The 19,968-nt window shown below is 37.2% G+C and overlaps 1 protein-coding gene across 1 annotated transcript in view; it reads left to right on the top strand.

Moving 5' to 3' along the window:
* The window catches only part of LOC134211616 (farnesyl pyrophosphate synthase), a 37,651-nt gene extending 23,040 nt beyond the window's left edge, over nt 1–14,611 (top strand). Inside the window, exons 2-5 of the mRNA XM_062688679.1 lie at nt 11,286–11,592; nt 12,092–12,453; nt 13,562–13,788; nt 13,863–14,611. Of these exons, the coding sequence (XP_062544663.1) occupies nt 11,286–11,592; nt 12,092–12,453; nt 13,562–13,788; nt 13,863–14,044 (1,078 nt within the window). The 3' untranslated portion in view covers nt 14,045–14,611. The remainder of the gene's footprint in view (nt 1–11,285; nt 11,593–12,091; nt 12,454–13,561; nt 13,789–13,862) is intronic.
* Nucleotides 14,612–19,968: the final 5,357 nt, after the last annotated feature.

The following is a 19,968-nucleotide window of genomic DNA, read 5'->3' as shown; positions in this document are numbered from 1 at the left end:
TCGTTTTAACGGTTAAAAGATCAAAATCTACAGCAGAAAAATCTTATTGTGACATCAAATCGAAAACTATTCCTGCTATCGATGAGAGCAAATCGAAAACTAATTTTGATATTGGTTCCGATAACAAAATAAGTACACAGTTTGATGTCAGATCATACAATTTAGAAATCAACAGCAAAATGAGATCAAAATATGTAATCAGTCATGATGATTCATATTTGAAAACAAATTATGATTTCCATTTGATATCAATATCAAAATATGTTTTCTATATGCTCTCATTATGTTTTCAGACTTTCCTCAGGGTATTCTACGCTGAAATGACCCTTTTGCTAACAAGAGTAACAACTTGTATACAACTTACAACTTGTATACAATATTAACGAATTAAGCCAAATATTGTATACATTTCGGCTATATCCGGTGTGGAATTACGCTAATAATGGCGTTCCATTTATGTGCATCATTTTTAGCCTAATTTTCAGTGGATTGTTCTATCTGTATATGAAAGCTTTTCCTCAATCTTGTTTTTTAAATCATGATAATAGCAAAATTTGGGAAGTCGTGGAACTATTTATCTAAAAGAAAAGTATATATATAATGTTTTCTTCAATGAATAGATGCAAGATTAAAACCTGTAGACAAAATGTAGACACTTGCTCCCATTAATTCTTCATAGGTATATTATTGAGTTCGATAGAATGCGGAAACTAGCCGAAACCTAATAGTGTTACCGATATCAAACTAACAAACCGCTAAAATGTGTAAGAGATTCAAAGCATGAAAACTTTACAATGGCATCTACACAAATCATTTATTTTCTGTATTAAAACATGAAGTAGATAAAATCAGAAGAACGTAATGGGTGCTTTTCTTCATACATTTTCTCGAATCTTGACTTGCAGGAAACATAAATTTCCATCAAGTTCTTAAACTATTTATTAAATTAAAAAAAAATCAATAATAGTTTTTTTTTGCAAGTATTAAAAGATATATGGTTCAAATGGGAAGACACATGTTTATGGACTCTACTTGAATTATTTGGTTTATTCTCAGGGTTTGATTACATAGTGGGCGAACAGAAGACCGGAAGCAGTGGTGTGAACGAACTGACAGACCTTTGAGCGAATAACAAAGTTCATACCAAGATGAATACACCACTAGGTGTTCCAATCTGCCAAACTCACGATTCAGCCGATTCAGCCATCTTGGATTTTAGTATGGGAGAGCCAGCCGGTTTGTTTTCGTTTTGCACTGAAAATGAATTTTTCACCCCCGCCTTCTTCTCTTCCACAAACTTGGCAGATTGGAGCACCTAGTACTGTATTCATCTTGGTTCATACTGTGTTCAAGCAAAGCCTCCTTGGAGTTCAATTTTTTGAACGGAACGCGCGTGCTGTTCTTATGATCACGGGTCCAGTTCAATATTTTTGAACGCAAACTGAACGCGTTTAAAATGCAACACTGGTTACAGGCAATGTAAACCATCTAAACCAATGTAAATCATGATTTCAGCATGACAAATTAAGAGGTCCGTGGGCCACTTGGCGAATCTTGAAGAGGGTCACGTACCCGAAAAATATGGGAACCACTGTTCTAAGCGAAGTCCGTTTTTGTTGGCATGAAGCCACTGCACATTGGGCCACGTCGTGGAATTAGGAGGAAAATTATTTTCACCATAACGATAATATTTTAGGATCAAAGTGTCTTCAGCAAAGTCAAAGCTCATTATTTAAGCTTTATTTTGAAGTTTGTTGCAATAGGGTGGCCCCACTACATTTTGAGATAAAATTTTTAACTTCTATATTTCTAATTTTAGCATTGTACGATGTTCTAGAAAGATGTTCCTTATTTAATTTTGAGGCACTTTGCTGAAGAAACCATTTTTGTACGTCGTTTGTATCATTAGTTTTGATAATTTTAAATAATGATGTTAGGGTGACCCTAAAAAATATATATTTTGATTGTAACTTTTTAGTTTTAATTTTTACCGAGTTGACGTCTTCTACAAAGTTTTAGAGCATAAAAAAATGCACGTTTAGGTTACATAACCAAGTAAATTCATTGATGGATTGCAGAGATATCTCTATTTTTATTGAAAAATCCGTTGTTTTCAAATGCTTGTATTTTTGAATGGGGGAAAAAGGGGGATCCATTTTTCCCTGGGTTAGACAGAGGAAGGGCTAAGGATTGCTCTGCATATTTTGATATTGGGGAATTTGAGGGAATTTGAGGTTTTTCCATCATTTAAAAAAATGGCTTTATGTACGAGGAAATCAAAATCATCAGTTCTAGAAGTGTTATAAAACCGAAAATTCCGCCCAATTCGTCAAAAACAAAATGTTTATAGTAACCATAACTTCCTTATATATTTCCAGCGCATCTTCACTCAATATACCGATTGGTAGGATAACATGTTCAATAATATCAACGCTTATCAACGTGACAACTTCACTGAACAGACCGTAATCGTAGGTTGTTTACATCACTCGTTCAATCGATTTTACTTTTAAATCGCTAGGGTGGTACGGAAAATTAGGTTTTTTTTAGTGTATTTTTTATTTAATTTTTATCTAGATATATATTAGGGTGGTTCAAAAATTCTATTTTTCTCCACACCGATCACTCAATTCTGTCCCATGTTCTGAGTGTCCTCCGCGAATTGATTTAGCACGAGCCGTTTAAATTTGCTTGGGAATTAGTATGGGCAAAGTGAACTTTTCATCATACTGATTATGGCACTTTCCAATTAGGCGCTGGCGAAAACAGAACCAACATAGCCAAAAGGAGCCCTAAAGAATTATCACTTGGATAATCGTTCGAATATTTAGTAATCGATTTTAATTTATGTTGTAGTTCTTTGGAGCTTATCGCGAAACTACTTCACAGGCAACATTGCTGCTCTTGGCGCGAAAGATAGCACTGACAAAAGAAGAAGTTCAATAATCATAACCAAAGATTCGCAAGCTGGATTAAAACCGATAACTAATTATTGGAACGATTAATCAACATGCGATTTTGGCCATGTGGGTTCTTTTTTCGCTGTATGGGGAAGCGCCATAAGCAGTAGGATGAAAAATCCACTTCCCCATACTAATTCCCATGCAAACTTGAAACGGCTCAAAGCTAAATCAGTTGCTATCCAATTTCGCTCAAATTCGCGGAGGACACTAAGAACATGGGACAGAATTGAGTGATCGGTGGAGAAAAATCGAATTTTGAACCACCCTAATAATAGATACAAGTAAAATAAAAAACTACGCTCGAAAAACCTAATTTTCCATACCACCTAACGATTTTAAAGTAAAATCGATTGAACAAGTGATGTAAACAACCTACGATTACGGTCTGTACAGTGAAGTTGTCACGTTTATAAGCGTTGATATTATTGAACATGTTATTCTACCAATCGGTATATTGAGTGTGATAAATAATTTATAGCAAACTCCTTTATAGTTATCTAGATTAGTTTGATAACTCTGTATTATCTTGATAATCCTATAGAATATGGATGGATGTAATTTCCGGTAAAAGAGTATAAAACGATTGTAAACTATTGTGTGATTGATTCCTTTATTGAAGGTTAATAAAGAAGGTTGCGTTATAAAACTAGCTCGCGATTTATCAGTGGCGACGAGCGAGAATCACGTGGTAGTCGTGAGGTGTGAAACGTGTTAAAAATGTTGGCCGGTACAAGTGAAGTGAAAGAAAGTGTAGTAGGGGACAACAAAGGTGCGAAACTAATCGGATCCTTGGATAATTTCGTACCAAGCGCGGATTTTGATGACTACATGGAGCGCGCCGAAAATTTTTTTGAGCTCAACGGAATTACGGACGACACATTCAAGCGCAAGTTAATCGTCCATTACATTGGTTTACCGGCATTAAGGAAACTGAATCAGCTGCTATACCCTAAAACTCACAAGGATGTGACATACGACGTGGTTGTTACCAAGCTAAAACATATTTTAGCCCCAAGCGCAACCGTATTGCCCAATCAGTCGATTTTTCAAACGGAACCAGCTCGAGTTTGAGAAAGTGGCAGATTTTGCAGTTGAGCTTCAGGCATTATCCAAGTATTGCGTGTTTGGAGACTTTTGGACAAAGCACTGCGGGACAAGTTTATCGCCGGAGTAACGAACACGAAGATACAAGGCGAACTGATGAACAGCGAGGACAACTCATCTTTTGAACAAGCGGTTGCGAAAGCCAAAGTTTTAGAGCAAATAGAGGAAGACATGGCGAAGATGAAGATAAAAAACGGGGCGGTAAATCGAGTAAATGCGAACGCCGGAAGCCACGCAAGGAGAGACAAAGGACGAAACGATGTACGGAATAGATCCAGAGGTAGGAGCAACTCAGCAAGTCAAGGTCGTCAATTTTCGAAGCAAAAGCGAGATACAGGAAGAAGAAGATCAACGGTGCGTTGTTTCAACTGTTCCAGAATGGGTCACATCGCGAGGTTCTGCAGATTTCCGAGAGAGAGGATGAACTCTGCGACAAGCGTAACCGACGACGACGAATCGAGTTATAATTCGGAGTGCAGCCAGGCACGTGCTGTCAACCACGTGGCATCAGACGCCCTGTTCCATGAGCTTTGACTATATGGTAAGTGCATTTGTTTTGAAGTTGATTCAGGAGCAACCTATACGATTATGTCAGAACAAGATTACAAAAAACATTTTGCCCAATATCCGCTAAAAAATTCCAAAGTACAATTGGTGGTAATGACAGGGGAGAAATTGATGATAAGGGGAGTGTTAAATGTTGAGGTGAGGAAACCAGAGAAAGATGATACTCATTTTCTAAACGTCGTGGTGGTGAAAAGTACGAGTAAGAAGAATTTTGTACCACTACTAGGTCGGAACTGGTTAGATGTGCTGTATCCTAATTGGAGAGACCGGTTTATCAATTTAATCAGTACTGGTGAGAACTCTGGGTTGGAACGAGAAAGAAATATTTTACTCTGTCAGATTAGATCTAGATATAACGAGATTATCACAAAGAGCCTGGAGGATCCAATTGAGGGATTTATTGCCGAAGTGTATTTGAGAGATGATTCGCGCCCGATCTTCTATAGGGCCAATGAAGTTCCATATGCTTTAAGAGACAAAGTTAGTGAAGAACTAGATCGGCTAGTAAGAGAAAATATAATAAAACCGGTGAAAAGAAGTGATTGGGCTTCACCAATAGTGGTGGTCCTGAAAAGTGATGGCAGTATTAGGATATGTGTGGACTGCAAAGTTACAATTAATAAGGTGATAAGTACGGAACATTACCCACTACCCAATATAAGTGACATTTTGCTAATTTAAGTGGTTTTCGGTATTATGCGAAAATTGATTTGTCTGGTGCTTACATGCAAGTGAGATTGTCCGAGGACTCACGAAAATACTTGACAATAAATACACATAAGGGACTGTACGAGTATATGCGCCTACCGTTTGGAATAGCAAGTGCGGCGTCCACGTTTCAAAGGATAATGGACGAAATTTTGAAGGATTTGGAAGGTATTCAGTGCTACCTCGATGATATTTTGATCGGAAGTGATACCATTGAAGGATTGAAGAAAAGAGTACTAGAGGTGTTCGATAGGCTAAAGAAATTTAAAGTAAAGGTTAATTTGGATAAATGTGAGTTTATAGTGCTAAAGATAGCATATCTGGGCCATGAGATATCAGAGAAAGGATTGAGCTCTTGTGAAGAAAAGTAAAAGCAATTACCAGTGTACCGAGACCAAGAGATGCCACGCAGCTCAAATCATATCTCGGAATGGTGAATTATTATTCTAAGTTTGTGCCTAATCTGTCAATACGGTTGGCACCTCTTTACGAGCTAATTAAGAAAAATGTGAGGTTTCATTGGACAAAAGAGTGTCAGAGAGTGTTTGAACGATCGAAAGAGTTATTAATCGACAACAGAGTACTACATTTGTACGATCCTAAGTTGCCAATTGTAGTTGTATGTGATTCCAGCTCTGTAGGTGTGGGAGCAGTTTTGTGCCACAGTGTCGATGGATTAGAAAAACCCGTGTTCTACGTCTCAAGCACATTATCAAACGCAGAAAAGAACTATCCAAATTTGCATAGAGAAGCACTAGCTATCGTGTTTGCTTTGTCTAAGTTTGCTAAGTATATTTACGGGAAGAAAATAACAGTGGTGACGGACAATAAGCCATTAGTATCGATATTTAACCAGAAAAAGGGTATACCGCCATTGGCCGCAGCTCGTCTTCAAAAGTATGCGTACACGATTTCGATTTTGACTTCGATATCGTCTATAGGAAAGGAAAGAAGATACCTGAAGCCGACGCGTTATCTCGATTGCCCGTAGAAGGAAGCACAGATATAGATTCCGAAGTAATGGTGAATAGTGTGAGAGAAGAAATTCCAATAAATCTAGACGTCATCGGAAAAGAAACACAGCGAGATCATTTCTATCGTAAATTATTTAAATGCGTTAGTGACGGTTGGGAAGACCACGAGGTAACGAGCGATTTAAAGTTTTATTATGAGAGAGTGAGTGCCCTATCCACAGAAGAAAATTGTGTATTGTTCAGTGAAAGAGTGATAGTTCCAGTGTCATGCCGAGAACGTATTCTCGAGCTGCTGCATGGATGTCATCTGGGCATGGTTCGGATGAAACAAATGGCGCGTAAGTACGTTTATTGGCGAGGAATGGACCAGGATATAGAAAGGTTCGTGAAAGCATGTAGGGTATGCAATGTGACCGGTAAAGCCGTTCCGAAAGAATTTACGAAATGGCCCCCGGCTAGCCGGCCGTTTGAAAGGTTGCATATAGATTTCTGTCATATCGCGGGTAGAACACTGTTGGTGGTAGTAGACTCTCAATCGAAATGGATAGAGGTGAAAATAATGAAGAGCACGGATGCACAATCTGTGATTAATGTTTTGGATTCTTTGTTTTGGTCTTTGGCTATTGTGAAACAATCGTTTCAGACAATGGGCCACCTTTGGGAGCGGAATGTTTAACAGTTGGGCAAAATGGCATAGCATTAAATTAGTCAAAAGTCCAAGCTATTGTCCTGAGGCAAATGGACAAGCTGAAAGAGCTGTACAGACGACAAAAACATCGCTTCGGAAACTCCTGAATGATTCAAACCATGCGCACAAAAACTTGAATGAATTGATTAAAATTTTTCTTATGAGTTATAGAAACAGTTACAGTCAAGTATTGGGCTGTAGTCCAGGCAGTAAGATTTTTAAGTTTGAGCCTAAAACTGAGTTGGATACAAAATTGAAAATTGGTAGCAAGACAGGGAAGAATGTTAAACAAAAAAGTTACATTTAGTGATGAATTGAACTTTCAAAAGAAAAAACAAATGATCGACAACTAAAGCGATGGGAAGTAAAGGAAAAAATTCTACGAAGGATGATTCAATGGAAAACCAATACTTAAGTACAAAGTAGATGATCTTGTTTGGTACAAAAATGAGTTCAAGACAGATAAAAATTGGATTGAGGCTAAAGTTGTAGGAATCAACAGTCCAAGTACGTATTATATAAATATTAGTGGCTCAATCAAGTTAGCGAGCAAACACCAATTGAAGCAGAGAATTGTTAAAAATGACTATATTTTCCCAAAGGTAATCAGGAGCGAATCGAAGAGGAGAAGATCGAGTACCTCAGAAATACCTTTCGGAAGACCATTGAAGATTAGGAAGAGTAAGAGGAGAAAGAGAAGACCAGATTTTCTGAGGTATTCAACTTTTTGATCAATTTATAAATTTTGAAATAATGTCATTATTTATTTAAAGAGGGAAGATGATAAATAATTTATAGCAAACTCCTTTATAGTTATCTAGATTAGTTTGATAACTCTGTATTATCTTGATAATCCTATAGAATATGGATGGATGTAATTTCCGGTAAAAGAGTATAAAAACGATTGTAAACTATTGTGTGATTGATTCCTTTATTGAAGGTTAATAAAGAAGGTTGCGTTATAAAACTAGCTCGCGATTTATCAGAGTGAAGATGCGCTGGAAATATATGAGGAAGCTATGATTACTATAAACATTTTGTTTTTGACGAATTGGGCGGAATTTTCGGTTTTATAACACTTCTAGAACTAATGATTTTGATTTCCTCGTACATAAAGCCATTTTTTTAAATGATGGAAAACCTCAAATTCCTCAAATTCCCAATATCAAAATATGCAGAGCAATCCTTAGCCCTTCCTCTGTCTAACCCAGGGAAAAATGGATCCCCCTTTTTCCCCCATTCAAAAATACAAGCATTTGAAAACAACGGATTTTTTCAAGAAAAACAGTGATATCTCTGCAATCCACCAATGAATTTACTTGGTTATGTAACCTAAACGTGCATTTTTTTATGCTCTAAAACTTTGTAGAAGACGTCAATTCAATAAAAATTAAAACTAAAAAGTTACAATCAAAATATTGATTTTTTAGGGTCACCCTAACATAATTATTTAAAATTATCATAACAAATGATACCAACGACGTAAAAAAATGGTTTCTTCAGCAAAGTGCCTCAAAATTAAATAAGGAACAACTTTCTAGAACATCGTACAATGCTAAAATTAGAAATATAGAAGTTAAAAATGTTATCTCAAAATGTAGTGGGGCCACCCTATTGCAACAAACTTCAAAATAAAGCTTAAATAATAAGCTTTGACTTTGCTGAAGACACTTTGATCCTAAAATATTATCATTATGGTGAAAATAATTTTTTCCTCCTAATTTTACGACGTGGCCCAATGTGCACTGTAGTTCAGATCCCTGACCAAATGAAAATCGATACTGAGAGCACGATGATCGGAAAAGTCACCAGTCATAGACTGAGCATATAAAATTTGGATCTTTGTTTTTAATAACTATTTGGACAAAAAAATAGTATCTTAATGAATTTGGAAAACGTTTTCATTTATGACACTACTTGATATCCCATTTTTATGAGATTCTAGCTTTTGGAATTCCGAGAAAAGGAAAGTGTTATATTTCGATCAAAATTTAAAAATGAAAAAAAAAACAGGTGTTAGATATCATTGATAGATATTTGCTTATTTAGCTGACATAGAAAATTAGCAGAAAGTAGCTACGGGTCAGTGAGATCCTCGGCACTAAAATTAGAAGCTCCCTCAAACATTGCTCAATTTGTTTTCATTGAAATGCTGACAAATTCATCTTATGTTTCTAGGTTTTTATAAAATAAGTAAATTCTGGTTTTGGCTGTATAAAAATATGATGAACTTTTTTTCTGAATACATTCTGCTTTCACAAGATTTTCTATAATATAGTTTTTTTTCTGAAGTGGGCAGAGAAAATCTAGCAATATTCAAACAGAGCTCTTCAAGCAATTTTTTCTTGGGTTTTTTAAGCGATTCGTTTAGTAGTCATTGTTATAATTTACTTTATTTCAGTTCAGAAGGAAAAAACAATGAAGAAGCTGTTAAAATTTGTTTAACTGTGTATCACCGATTTCTCCTGAGTTTCATCCAAATGATCATCAAGCATTACTTCGTAGATCTCATTAAATTCCATCAGATGTTCCTTTTGAAGCATCTTGTTCAAAGCTTTTTTTATTTATCTGAGCTCATTCAAGAGATCTTGATTTCTCCAACTTGCACAGTAAATTGCTTTAGATTTTTTAAAGGTTTCGTAACAATTCATCTCAATGATTAGTTAATTTTATCTAAATTAATTAATTTTAGTCAACTTTATCTAATTTTATCGTATCTTCATGTATAACTATGAATGTAGATCTCTTTCATTTCCAGACCAATATTTGAAAAGGGTGTAGCAGCCAAAGTTTATTGCTTCTAATTCTTCGTCTACATATAGCTAATTTTAATTCGATCAATATCAAGTTGGTATTTCATTTACTTATATATTAAGTCCGATGTTTGATTTTCTTAGCAAATAGTTCAAAGCTGAGAAAATAGTTGGGGGATTATAGTTTCTCCATAACATCATGGCTAGTTATGCCAAATGGTGGATACTTTTCAGAAAAAAAAAACAATAAACGGGTATACTTCTTCTTCTTTCTCTTCTTATTGGCATTCCTTCCCCACACTGGGACGGAGCCGCTTCGCAGCTTAGTGTTCATTAAGCACTTCCACAGTTATTAACTGCGAGGTTTCTAAGCTAGGTTACAATTTTTGCATTCGTATATCATGAGGCTAGCACGATGATACTTTTATGCCCAATTTCCGAAAATTTCCGGGAATCGAACCCAGCCACCAGCAGCATGGTCTTGCTTTGTAGCCGCGCATCTTACCGCACGGCTAAGGAGGGCCGTTTACATTCTTGCTAATAAACCATTATAACTCGGGAGTCTATTAGATCTTTTTATTAAAGATCTTTGAAGAAAATGCGCGTTGTACTTTTTTTAGATTTATTGTACGATTGTGAAGATTGTTTTTAATTGATTTGTTTTAGTTGCGTTTGGACCACAGAATCTACCTTTACGAATGTAGAGGTAGCGCCCACAAATAGCTACATATGCCTATCCAACGACACTTTTAAAGCAGAATTATACGTTCCTCATTGTACAACAGATCAAAGAAGAGTTGAAATCAGTGCTAATTAATCAATTATTTTCTAGCGTCTTAGTTGTTCGTTCAAAACAGGAAATTGCCTAAACTAAATGTTTACTATTTAATTATGACAATTTTATTTTTAAGCAGAGTTAGCACGTTCATTACTCTTGGTTCAGTATGGTTAATGATATGATGTGTCATAGATGTGTGACGCTATGGAGTTTCCTCTAGCAAAATCGTAAGAATGTGGAAAATTTTAGTTTTTTGTTCAGATTTGTTACATCAACCTTGAAAACGACAAATATGAACAAATACTGACAGAGCGTTTTGCCTCGGAGGTTCTCTATGAGGCCTCTTTTTATTGCGTTTAAATTTTGATATGTTTTCGCTTTTTCCTTCGCAAAACATTATTTTTAACACACGTTGATTGTCTTTATCTCCATATTTATTTTTAGACCCAATAACCGATTGAACCTTTCAATAACATGATTATTTGTTACTAATCCGAACATAAAATATTAGAGCAACCCTTCTATCTATCTACCAAATAGGTAGTACGAAAATGATTTTGAGGTAATTTGTCTTGATAAACAGAGCGATAAGTTATCTATGTTTACAACCAAAAATATTTACAAAGCGTATGTAACTTGACTGGCCGTAACGGCGCCATAAAACATGTCAGGCTTATCTTTTGCACATTACTGCCAACCAACAAACCAAACAACTAATGCAACATCCCACCGTTTCTGCTCTGCTTCCAGGACCCTATCCACCCTCAACAACTCGGTGCCGGAAGCGGCCACTCAGACTGCCGTCACCAAAAATGATGCCCGTGAATTCATGGCCGTCTTTCCCGATCTAGTCCGCGATTTGACTGAGTATTGTAAGAAGTACGACAGCACATTGGCGTCCAAGTGGTTCGTCAAGGCGCTGCAGTACAACGTGCCACAGGGCAAGAAGAACCGCGGCCTGGCTGCGGTGCTGGCCTATCGTATGTTGTCCAAGAGTGAAGACCTGACGCCGGAGAACATCCGGCGGGCGCACTACTTGGGCTGGATCATAGAAATGGTAAGACACGTAATCATGAAGTAGCGACGATAAGGCGGTTCATAAAGCTTAACTGAATAATGGCCATGCGTAAATATGTTTATCTACCGAAAAAGTGTGTCTCACTTGAGACAACCGAGAAAGATTAAATTTTATTTATCAACTACGCGTTGGTCTTTCTTATCAGTTGCCAGTTATAGCTCATCGTTTATTGTTGTTGATGTGCTAGACAAAACTTTTTGTTTAGTCTGCAGTTATAAAGAAAATCAGCGCCCTCATTGTTATCTCGGATGGTTTGCGCATTATCTTCACGTCCTATACTTTTCTCGTTGACCTCTCACTAGGTTAGCACAAGGCAAGATGCCATGAACAGGAACAGCGCTTAGTATTTGCATTTGCCGTACAGATCAGACGAATGACGTCAATCAAGCTTGTTGAAACGCCTTATCTTTTGCCATTGCTCACGTATGCACTAAATGGAATGATGCTACTCTGCAATTTTCACTGCTTTCCGTTACAGTTCCAATCGGTGTTCCTTATTTGTGATGATGCTATGGACGGCAGTCAGACTCGCCGTGGTCAGCCATGTTGGTACAAACTGGATGACGTTAAACTAGCGGGCATCAACGATGCCCTGATGATCGACGCAGCAATATTTCACGTGCTTAAGAAGCAATTCGGCGATGAGCCGTACTACATGAAGTTGGTGGAAATTTTCAACGAAATCAAGTTCATCACGACCGTCGGGCAATCGCTGGATTTGCGATCCGCTCGGATGGATGTCACCAACTACACAATGGATTTGTACAAATCCATCGTTTGCCTCAAGACTGCCTACTACACGTTCTACCTCCCGGTGGCGCTGGCCATGCACATGACTGGGTAAGTCGAAACAGCTTGTCCTTGTAGATTAGAAATGATGGTACTACCATTATTAGTACGTTCAAGGTTGATGTAGGTTACCTATATTGTGGTGATCGTTAGCCAATCAGGATGTTTAGGAAGCAATTTGTTATTGAAGAAACACTCCAATTTATTCAGCAATATTTTGTCGTCACGACGCAGCTTGATCCTCAGTCGATTAACCTTTGCGGCCATTTCATGATTTGCTAAATAATTGACGCAATTCACGATTTTTTTTGCTCTCTCCAAGATTCATCTTTCTGCTTATGTTGTGTAGGATTGATAACCTCTAGAAGCTATGAAAACTTTGCCCAACTGACATATTTGAATGATTTAGACCTCATTATTCGCTACAAAATAAAATTAAATTGTGCTTTCATATATATAATATGCTCCAATATTAGTAGTAACTTCGAATAGACCATACGAGCATAATTAACTTTCATGTTGGAACTGAAAAACATCTAAAAATTAAGAAACATCCTTTGTTTTCCAGTATGATTAATATCAGTACAGGAGCAATGGTTAAATGATAGATCCTAATTTGGTGACATTTGTCTATAAAATGGTAGCTAAAAATATTGTCGATGATGTGCTGCTATGTATATTATTATACACTTATTGAAATTCTACCTTCTGTTAGTTCGAGTCCTCTCTAGTCGTAGGCCCGTTTTGCGATTTTCAGGCCTTTTTTGAAATATAATGAACAGATTTGAGATATTTAAAATAGCATATTCTAGTCCGAATGTGTGCTAAAATCCTATTTATTTTAACCTTTGTTAATGCCAAATGAGAGACAATCTTTCAAAGCAAATATGTGTAGCCCTGAAATCTGCCCAACACATTGTGCTGGAGAGATATCGAGATATTAGCAGATGATTGATATGTATTAAGCGAAACTGTATGTAGATTGAAAGGACTGATAAAAGTCATTGACTTATCGAGATTTAGAGAGTCGATTGTGATAGATATAGGAATATCCCAATCATCTTCTTCTATTCATTATCCTACCTATTTGATATTTACCATGACTTAGATGCTTATAAATATTACCGTTGACGAAAACCGTTTTTCTTATGCTCACCAGTTTCACCGATCCGGAAGTATTCCGTCAAACCAAAACGATCCTGCTGGAGATTGGTCTTTTCTATCAGACGCAGGATGATTTCCTGGATTGCTTCGGCGATCCGGCTGTGACCGGTAAGATCGGTACCGATATCGAGGAAGGCAAGTGCACCTGGCTGTCTGTCGTGGCAATGCAGCGCGCGTCCGACGAGCAGAAGGAGCTCATGAAGCAGTGTTATGGTTCCAGTGGTAAGTGTCGTTACTCACAACCACAAGAAAAAAAAACAAATGTCTAATCTCGTTTTGCTGCTTTTCACTTACAGATCCGGAAAATGTGGCCCGTATTAAGAAGCTATACGAAGAGCTGGGTCTCCCAACGACTTACGCGATCTACGAGGAAGAATCCTACAATATGATCAAAACTCACATTCAGCAAATTTCCCGGGGACTTCCGCACGAGCTTTTCTTCAAAATTATGGAGAAGATTTATCGCCGGGATTGTTAGGCGACTATTATCATCCAATTTTTGCCTGGATGCGACAACCAGTAAATGGTTGTGGCACAATAATTGTAGCTTTTAAGAACCCTTATTACCTGTACCGTATATAACCAACATAGCCTCCCCCCCTCCTCTCAGAAGACTGGCCAAAACTTTCAGCCAGTGTGCATGTTGATATATCTAACAGTAATGGCTGAGGTTTTCAGAAAATTTTAGCCATCAGTTCGTTTACTTAAGCGTTTATTGTAACATAACGAACATTGGTGATTATGTGTTTCGCGTTTAGTCAGGATGAATTGTGTTTTGGTATGTTCAATCCAAGACGTTGAATCGCATTTAAAAACTTATACTAAATTTTTATTTCGACTTTTATCTAATGTAATGATTAAAGCAATCACTTATTGATTTAGAATATTATTAGAAAATGTTTTTGTACAATTTAATTTTGATCTTTTGAATATTGCATACAAACAGGTATAAACATAAATCATAAGAACATTAAACAATAATTCGATAATGTTTCATGTAGAAAAGATCATCATTAATATTTAAAATACAGAAAAAAGTAAACTAGATTATGTTTTGTTAATTGATGACTCAAACCCTACCCTAAATATCCTATTTACTCGTAAGAGTTAGAATTCAAATATTCGAGCTTATGGTGATTTTATCGCAATCATTTGACACAGACAAAGTGAAGATTTCTGTAATACGAGAACACCCCAAATTTAACAAAGAACCATACAAATATTGCTTTGGCAGGGTATGTCGAATTCGCTCACAACTAACAATGATAGATGATACAATTGGGGCCTTCCTTAGTCGGGCGGTAAGATGCTCAAGACCATGCTAAATGTAGCTGGATTCGATTAGCGATCCGGTCTAGGAAATTATTTCCATTTCCTGGTAAAAAGTATCATCGTGTTAGCCTAATGATGAAATGCAAAAATGGTAACTTGGATTAGGAACCTCGCAGTTAACCCTTTCTAATTTTTTGTTAAATATCTTGGCCGTGTATATGCACAGCATATGTTTCGAAATGGACAAATTGATATGAAATTTGCGAAAAAGAATCCACGTGTCTTGGAGGGACTCGAACCCTCAACCTCCTACTCTCTAGATAGGCGTGAAAACCTCTACACCAAGACCACTTAAAGGTCACGTTTGCGGAAAAGCCATCAGAATCCGAGTACCAACCTCCACCGCGGTTAGCTCTCTTTTTTGCAAATTGAATATCTTTCGGATGCTTGATTTGTCCAATATCCACATGTGCTTTACTATTGTATATCCACAGCCAAGCGAGTGCACATTGTTTATTAAACGAGAGGATCGCACTCCATGCCCCCCAGTAACTGTCTGGGCGGGACGTCAATTTGTCCATTTCGAAACATATGCTGTGCATATGCACAGCCAAGATATTTAACAAAAAAATGGTTTTCGTACGGCCGAGTTGCCGAATAATATGCAATTAATTGTAATCAAGTGTCGGTCTTTCACCGTCATTAGTCGTCTGAGTACACGCGACCGCTTACGTAAAAGGCAATCAAACTCATCAAATGCTTTAGCCAAGCAAGCCTTTGGCACAGCAGAGTGCGATTGAATTCGTATTCTATACTGTCCCGCCCAGAAGTTACTGGGGGGCATGGAGTGCGATCCTCTCGTTTAATAAACAATGTGCACTCGCTTGGCTGTGGATATACAATAGTAAAGCGCATGAGGAGATTGGACAAATCAAGCATCCGAAAGATATTCAATTTGCAAAAAAGAGAGCTAACCGCGGTGGAGGTTGGTACTCGGATTCTGATGGCTTTTCCGCAAACGTGACCTTTAAGTGGTCTTGTTGTGTAGGGGTTATCACGCCTATCTAGAGAGTAGGAGGTTGAGGGTTCGAGTTCCTCCAAGACACGTGGATTCTTTTTCGCAAATTACATATCAATTTGTCCATTTCGAAACATATGCTGTGCATATGCACAGCCAAGATATTTAACAAAAAAATGGTTTTCGTACGGCCGAGTTGCCGAATAATATGCAATTAATTGTAACCCTTTCTATCCCACGACTTTTTTTTTCGAAGTTTTCAATAGGAAGGAATCACCTATGAAAAAATGTTAAAACAAAAGTTATTTGGCATAGCTAAAATTAGCGAAAGACGAAAAAAAGTTTTTGATTGTAAATCAATAGTTACTTGATTGTTTTCAATAGTTTCACTATTTTTAAACAAATTTGATTATATTTGCAGCCTAATGAAACCATAAAGTTGTGCCAAATACTGTTTCTTGTTGTTGAAATAATTCGATGTTGGACGGTGCAAAATTTAACAGCTACCTTGGTAGGGAAAGGGTTAACAACTGTGGAAGTGCTTAATTAACTCTAATCTGCGAGGCGGCAATGTCACAACGGGGTATGTAATGCCAATAAGAAGAAGAAGAAGATCAAATTGAGGCATAATTCTCTCAAAATGTTACCAAAAAAATTTAGACAAAAACTTTCACGAAATTCCCACGGTTTCTTCAAGAAATCTCGAAGTTCCGTTTGAAATTCCTGTAAATCACGTGTACTATGTTTCATACTTTAAAGATCCTTTTCGGATCTCTATGATTAAAAAAAACTTACAATCTGCCCAGAATTACAAATCTTTAGTAGATTGAGTTCGACTGTTTGTGTTTAACCAGATGTAAGGTTTCGGCTTTTTAATCTGGAGGTTCAGCAAAGACAGCAAAGACATTAGACCTAGAACTATATCCATGATTTTTCTCCTGATGAAGACAACAACTTGCCGAAACATTGGGGCAGATCTTGAGCGCTGGAATTGGCTTTGGAGGTTAAGAATTTTTGGTAATTTTCAAAAGGGTTTAGGGATCCAACTTTGAAACATTGTTCTCAAAGTTGGTATTTCTTAGAACAACGAAACGTTTTTTAATTTCTTTTTGCAAATCACGCCAAACTGCTTTCAACGCGCGATCGAGAGTTCTTTGGTATTGCCTTCACCTCACATTTTAAAGACGGATCAGTAGCTGAAGATCGTCATCAATAATAATGGAGTTGAATTTAATTTCACATTTAGGAATTGCAATGCCTCTGGTTTCGACAAATTAAATTTGTCAAAGATACGAGAGCATGATCAATATCACTTTTGGTATCGAGAGGAATATCAACATCAAAATTCCTATCGATGAACGTTTTATATAAATCCCAATCAATTAAAAGTACAGCTGATTTTATTATTTATGGCTTCTTGTGTGATTTCAATCGTCACAAGCTGGCCAAAAAGCTGACTTGAATCCGTTAAAACTATATCAATTGTAGAAGGATTTCGACTGGAAGGAAAACAAGTTGGTCCATTGGAAAATTGGATTTGTTGCAAGTTAGAATTGGAAGATCAGGTCTCAACAAATTCCTTTGCTGCCCATTGCACTGGAAAGTCAAGTAGGTAGCAATAAAAGAGAATTATCTAAAATTTGTTTCAACAGAAACTCCCAAGGTTTCGATGGTTACTCAAAATCTCATTCCTAAAGCCAGAAAAGCCGGCAACAGATACCACAATTGGCGGAATCCTTTGCTTCTTCGCAAGAATCGAATCGCTTGGGTTTGATGTAGATTCGATTTGCTTAATTTTGTCATGAATCAAACCGAACTGATTTCTCAGTTCGATAGGAGGAGTTTTATTTTCAATGTTAGAGTTAGAAGGAACATTTGAAGTCTCCAGTTTCCTTCTATTTTTTCCGGCGCTTTGGTGGGACGGTCTTGAAACCTTGTTTCTTAGAAGGAAGTGGAAAATTCAGAGACTCACCCTTCCTATTGTTTTTATTAATGCTCATTGCTGAGCGTGGAGACGTGACCTTCTACTAAGAGGTTTTTTTTCCCAGAACGGTGTCCATTCAGGATTACCACCGCTTGTCGGAATTTTACTTCCACAAACGGGTCCAAGCAAAGATCGTGACGGGATCAGGAGGTACAAATAGCGCTGAGAAGCACTGTGGAAATTAAAATTGCTTCGGTTAGTATTACAAACTTCCTTCAGCAAAGAGAACAGACAACCGCACAGTACAAAAGCACAATGCGGTCTAGTTTTTCGCAAGTATGTATTGTTTTCATTTCTACAAAAGTATTTAGAGTAAGGAATGTTGTCATCCGGGAATAATTTTTAAAAAACTTAATTATCACTTTTACACATTTACATCTATTCTTAACCGGAACAACAACTTAAACTACCTGACACTACACTAACAAAAGAAAGAGAGACCGAACCGCGTAGCGCTCAAACCTTTATAATTTAAAATTGCTTACCAAGCTTTCATACACATCTGTATGAAGCTTGGCGCGCAACGGGGCGTGATTTACCAGCAGAGGTTCCTAACGGCTCCTCCCTTTGAAGAAAAGCTGTCCTCAGCGTATTGATCCATGGTTTTGATTCATTCCTGTGGTATGAATGGTATGTCCGGAAACTTGCTCCTTTTCATCTCGTCTTTTGGATTCGCGTCTTCAGAGATAACCAACGTTGTCCTTTGTGGGATGAGTGGTTTGATTATATAAACTGCGAAAATGGCTATTAGAAGTACAGAAACTGTCGATATTCCGCCGAAGGATAGCCATCCGAATAAATGTATGTTCCAGTGGAGGTTTTCCGTTGTCAGGTTGAGATCTTTGATGTGTTTGCGCTGTTCCAGATGAAGTTCCTGCAAGTACTCTAAAGGAATGCGGTTTATGATGACGGTTGAATTTACCTTTACTCCTATTGTTGGTATAAACGGATTTACTGGAATTTCTATGTTGCTGTTGCTATACTCTTCCCGTTTAGTTTTAGCATACAACTCGAAAACTGTATAAGGAATGATCCTTTCAATTCCGTTGTTGATTTGAGCAGTTGGATGCTAATTGAATATCCGCGTTATTGATGAAAATGCTACCGTCATCCACTTTTCTGATGATGTTGCCTTTGTAGACTTCCTCCATAGGGCATTGTGCTGTTTCACCTTTCATGATTTGTTGGATGCACTCAGTCGCGGGCTCCAATTGTGACGTGGGGCATATATGAATGTCCCTATATTTAGGACATGGAGATTTGGTACTGCATAATGTTGGACCATTCAAATAATAGTGGGAGGTCAGGAAAATCCTGGTATTGTTTGAAATTACTGATTCAACGTAGTTCAAGGTATATTCCGCATTCTTGACTCGGGGTACTTTAAGGATGTATACGATAGTGTCTTTGTTGTAGATAATATAAGCGCTAGCGATATCCAGAACGTTTTCTACAAGAGTTGTTTCCAGACCCTGGTGCACTAGGAACTGCTGTACTGCTTCCAGCTCCGCCAAACTGATGATTCGGCTGCTCGGTATATTGCGCCTGGCCAAATCTATAGCTTCTTCTATGTATTCTAGCTGTTTAATGAGTTCGTCAATATTAAACAAGAAATTTACTATATCGAAACCAGTTAAAGTCCTTGAAGTTAATGAATCCATACTATGCATCATAGTTAATATGTAATTTGAAATATTATTGATTCTATTTTCAAAAATATGATTAATATTGATCTGTTTATCATTCTGATCTATAAGTGAGTTCGAAGTTTTGTTTATAATTCTCAAGTCCTCTGCATCAGGACTCCCGGAGATGTATTTCCAAAATTGCTGTGATGAGGGCAAGTCCCTCATACAAAGTTAAGTGTTCTACTTTTCTTCCATTTGCCAAGTACATTTCTAACAATGTGTTATGGAAACGTTCCACGATTCCATTGCTATTACTGCAGCTGGCAAAATGAAGTGAAATATTGTGATTTTTCATAAAGTTCTTGAATTTTGCGTTATGAAAGCTTTTTGCCTGATCGCAAGTGATCATTTTAGGAAGTCCAAATGTTTTAAAATATTCTGCCAAAGTTTCTATCAGCTCATCAGTGGTTTCGTGAATTATTTTATAGATCTGAGCGAAT

This window comes from Armigeres subalbatus, chromosome 2, assembly GCF_024139115.2.
Source record: "Armigeres subalbatus isolate Guangzhou_Male chromosome 2, GZ_Asu_2, whole genome shotgun sequence".
NCBI classification, from domain to species: domain Eukaryota; kingdom Metazoa; phylum Arthropoda; class Insecta; order Diptera; family Culicidae; genus Armigeres; species Armigeres subalbatus.
This window is presented reverse-complemented; position numbering and strand designations above follow the sequence as displayed.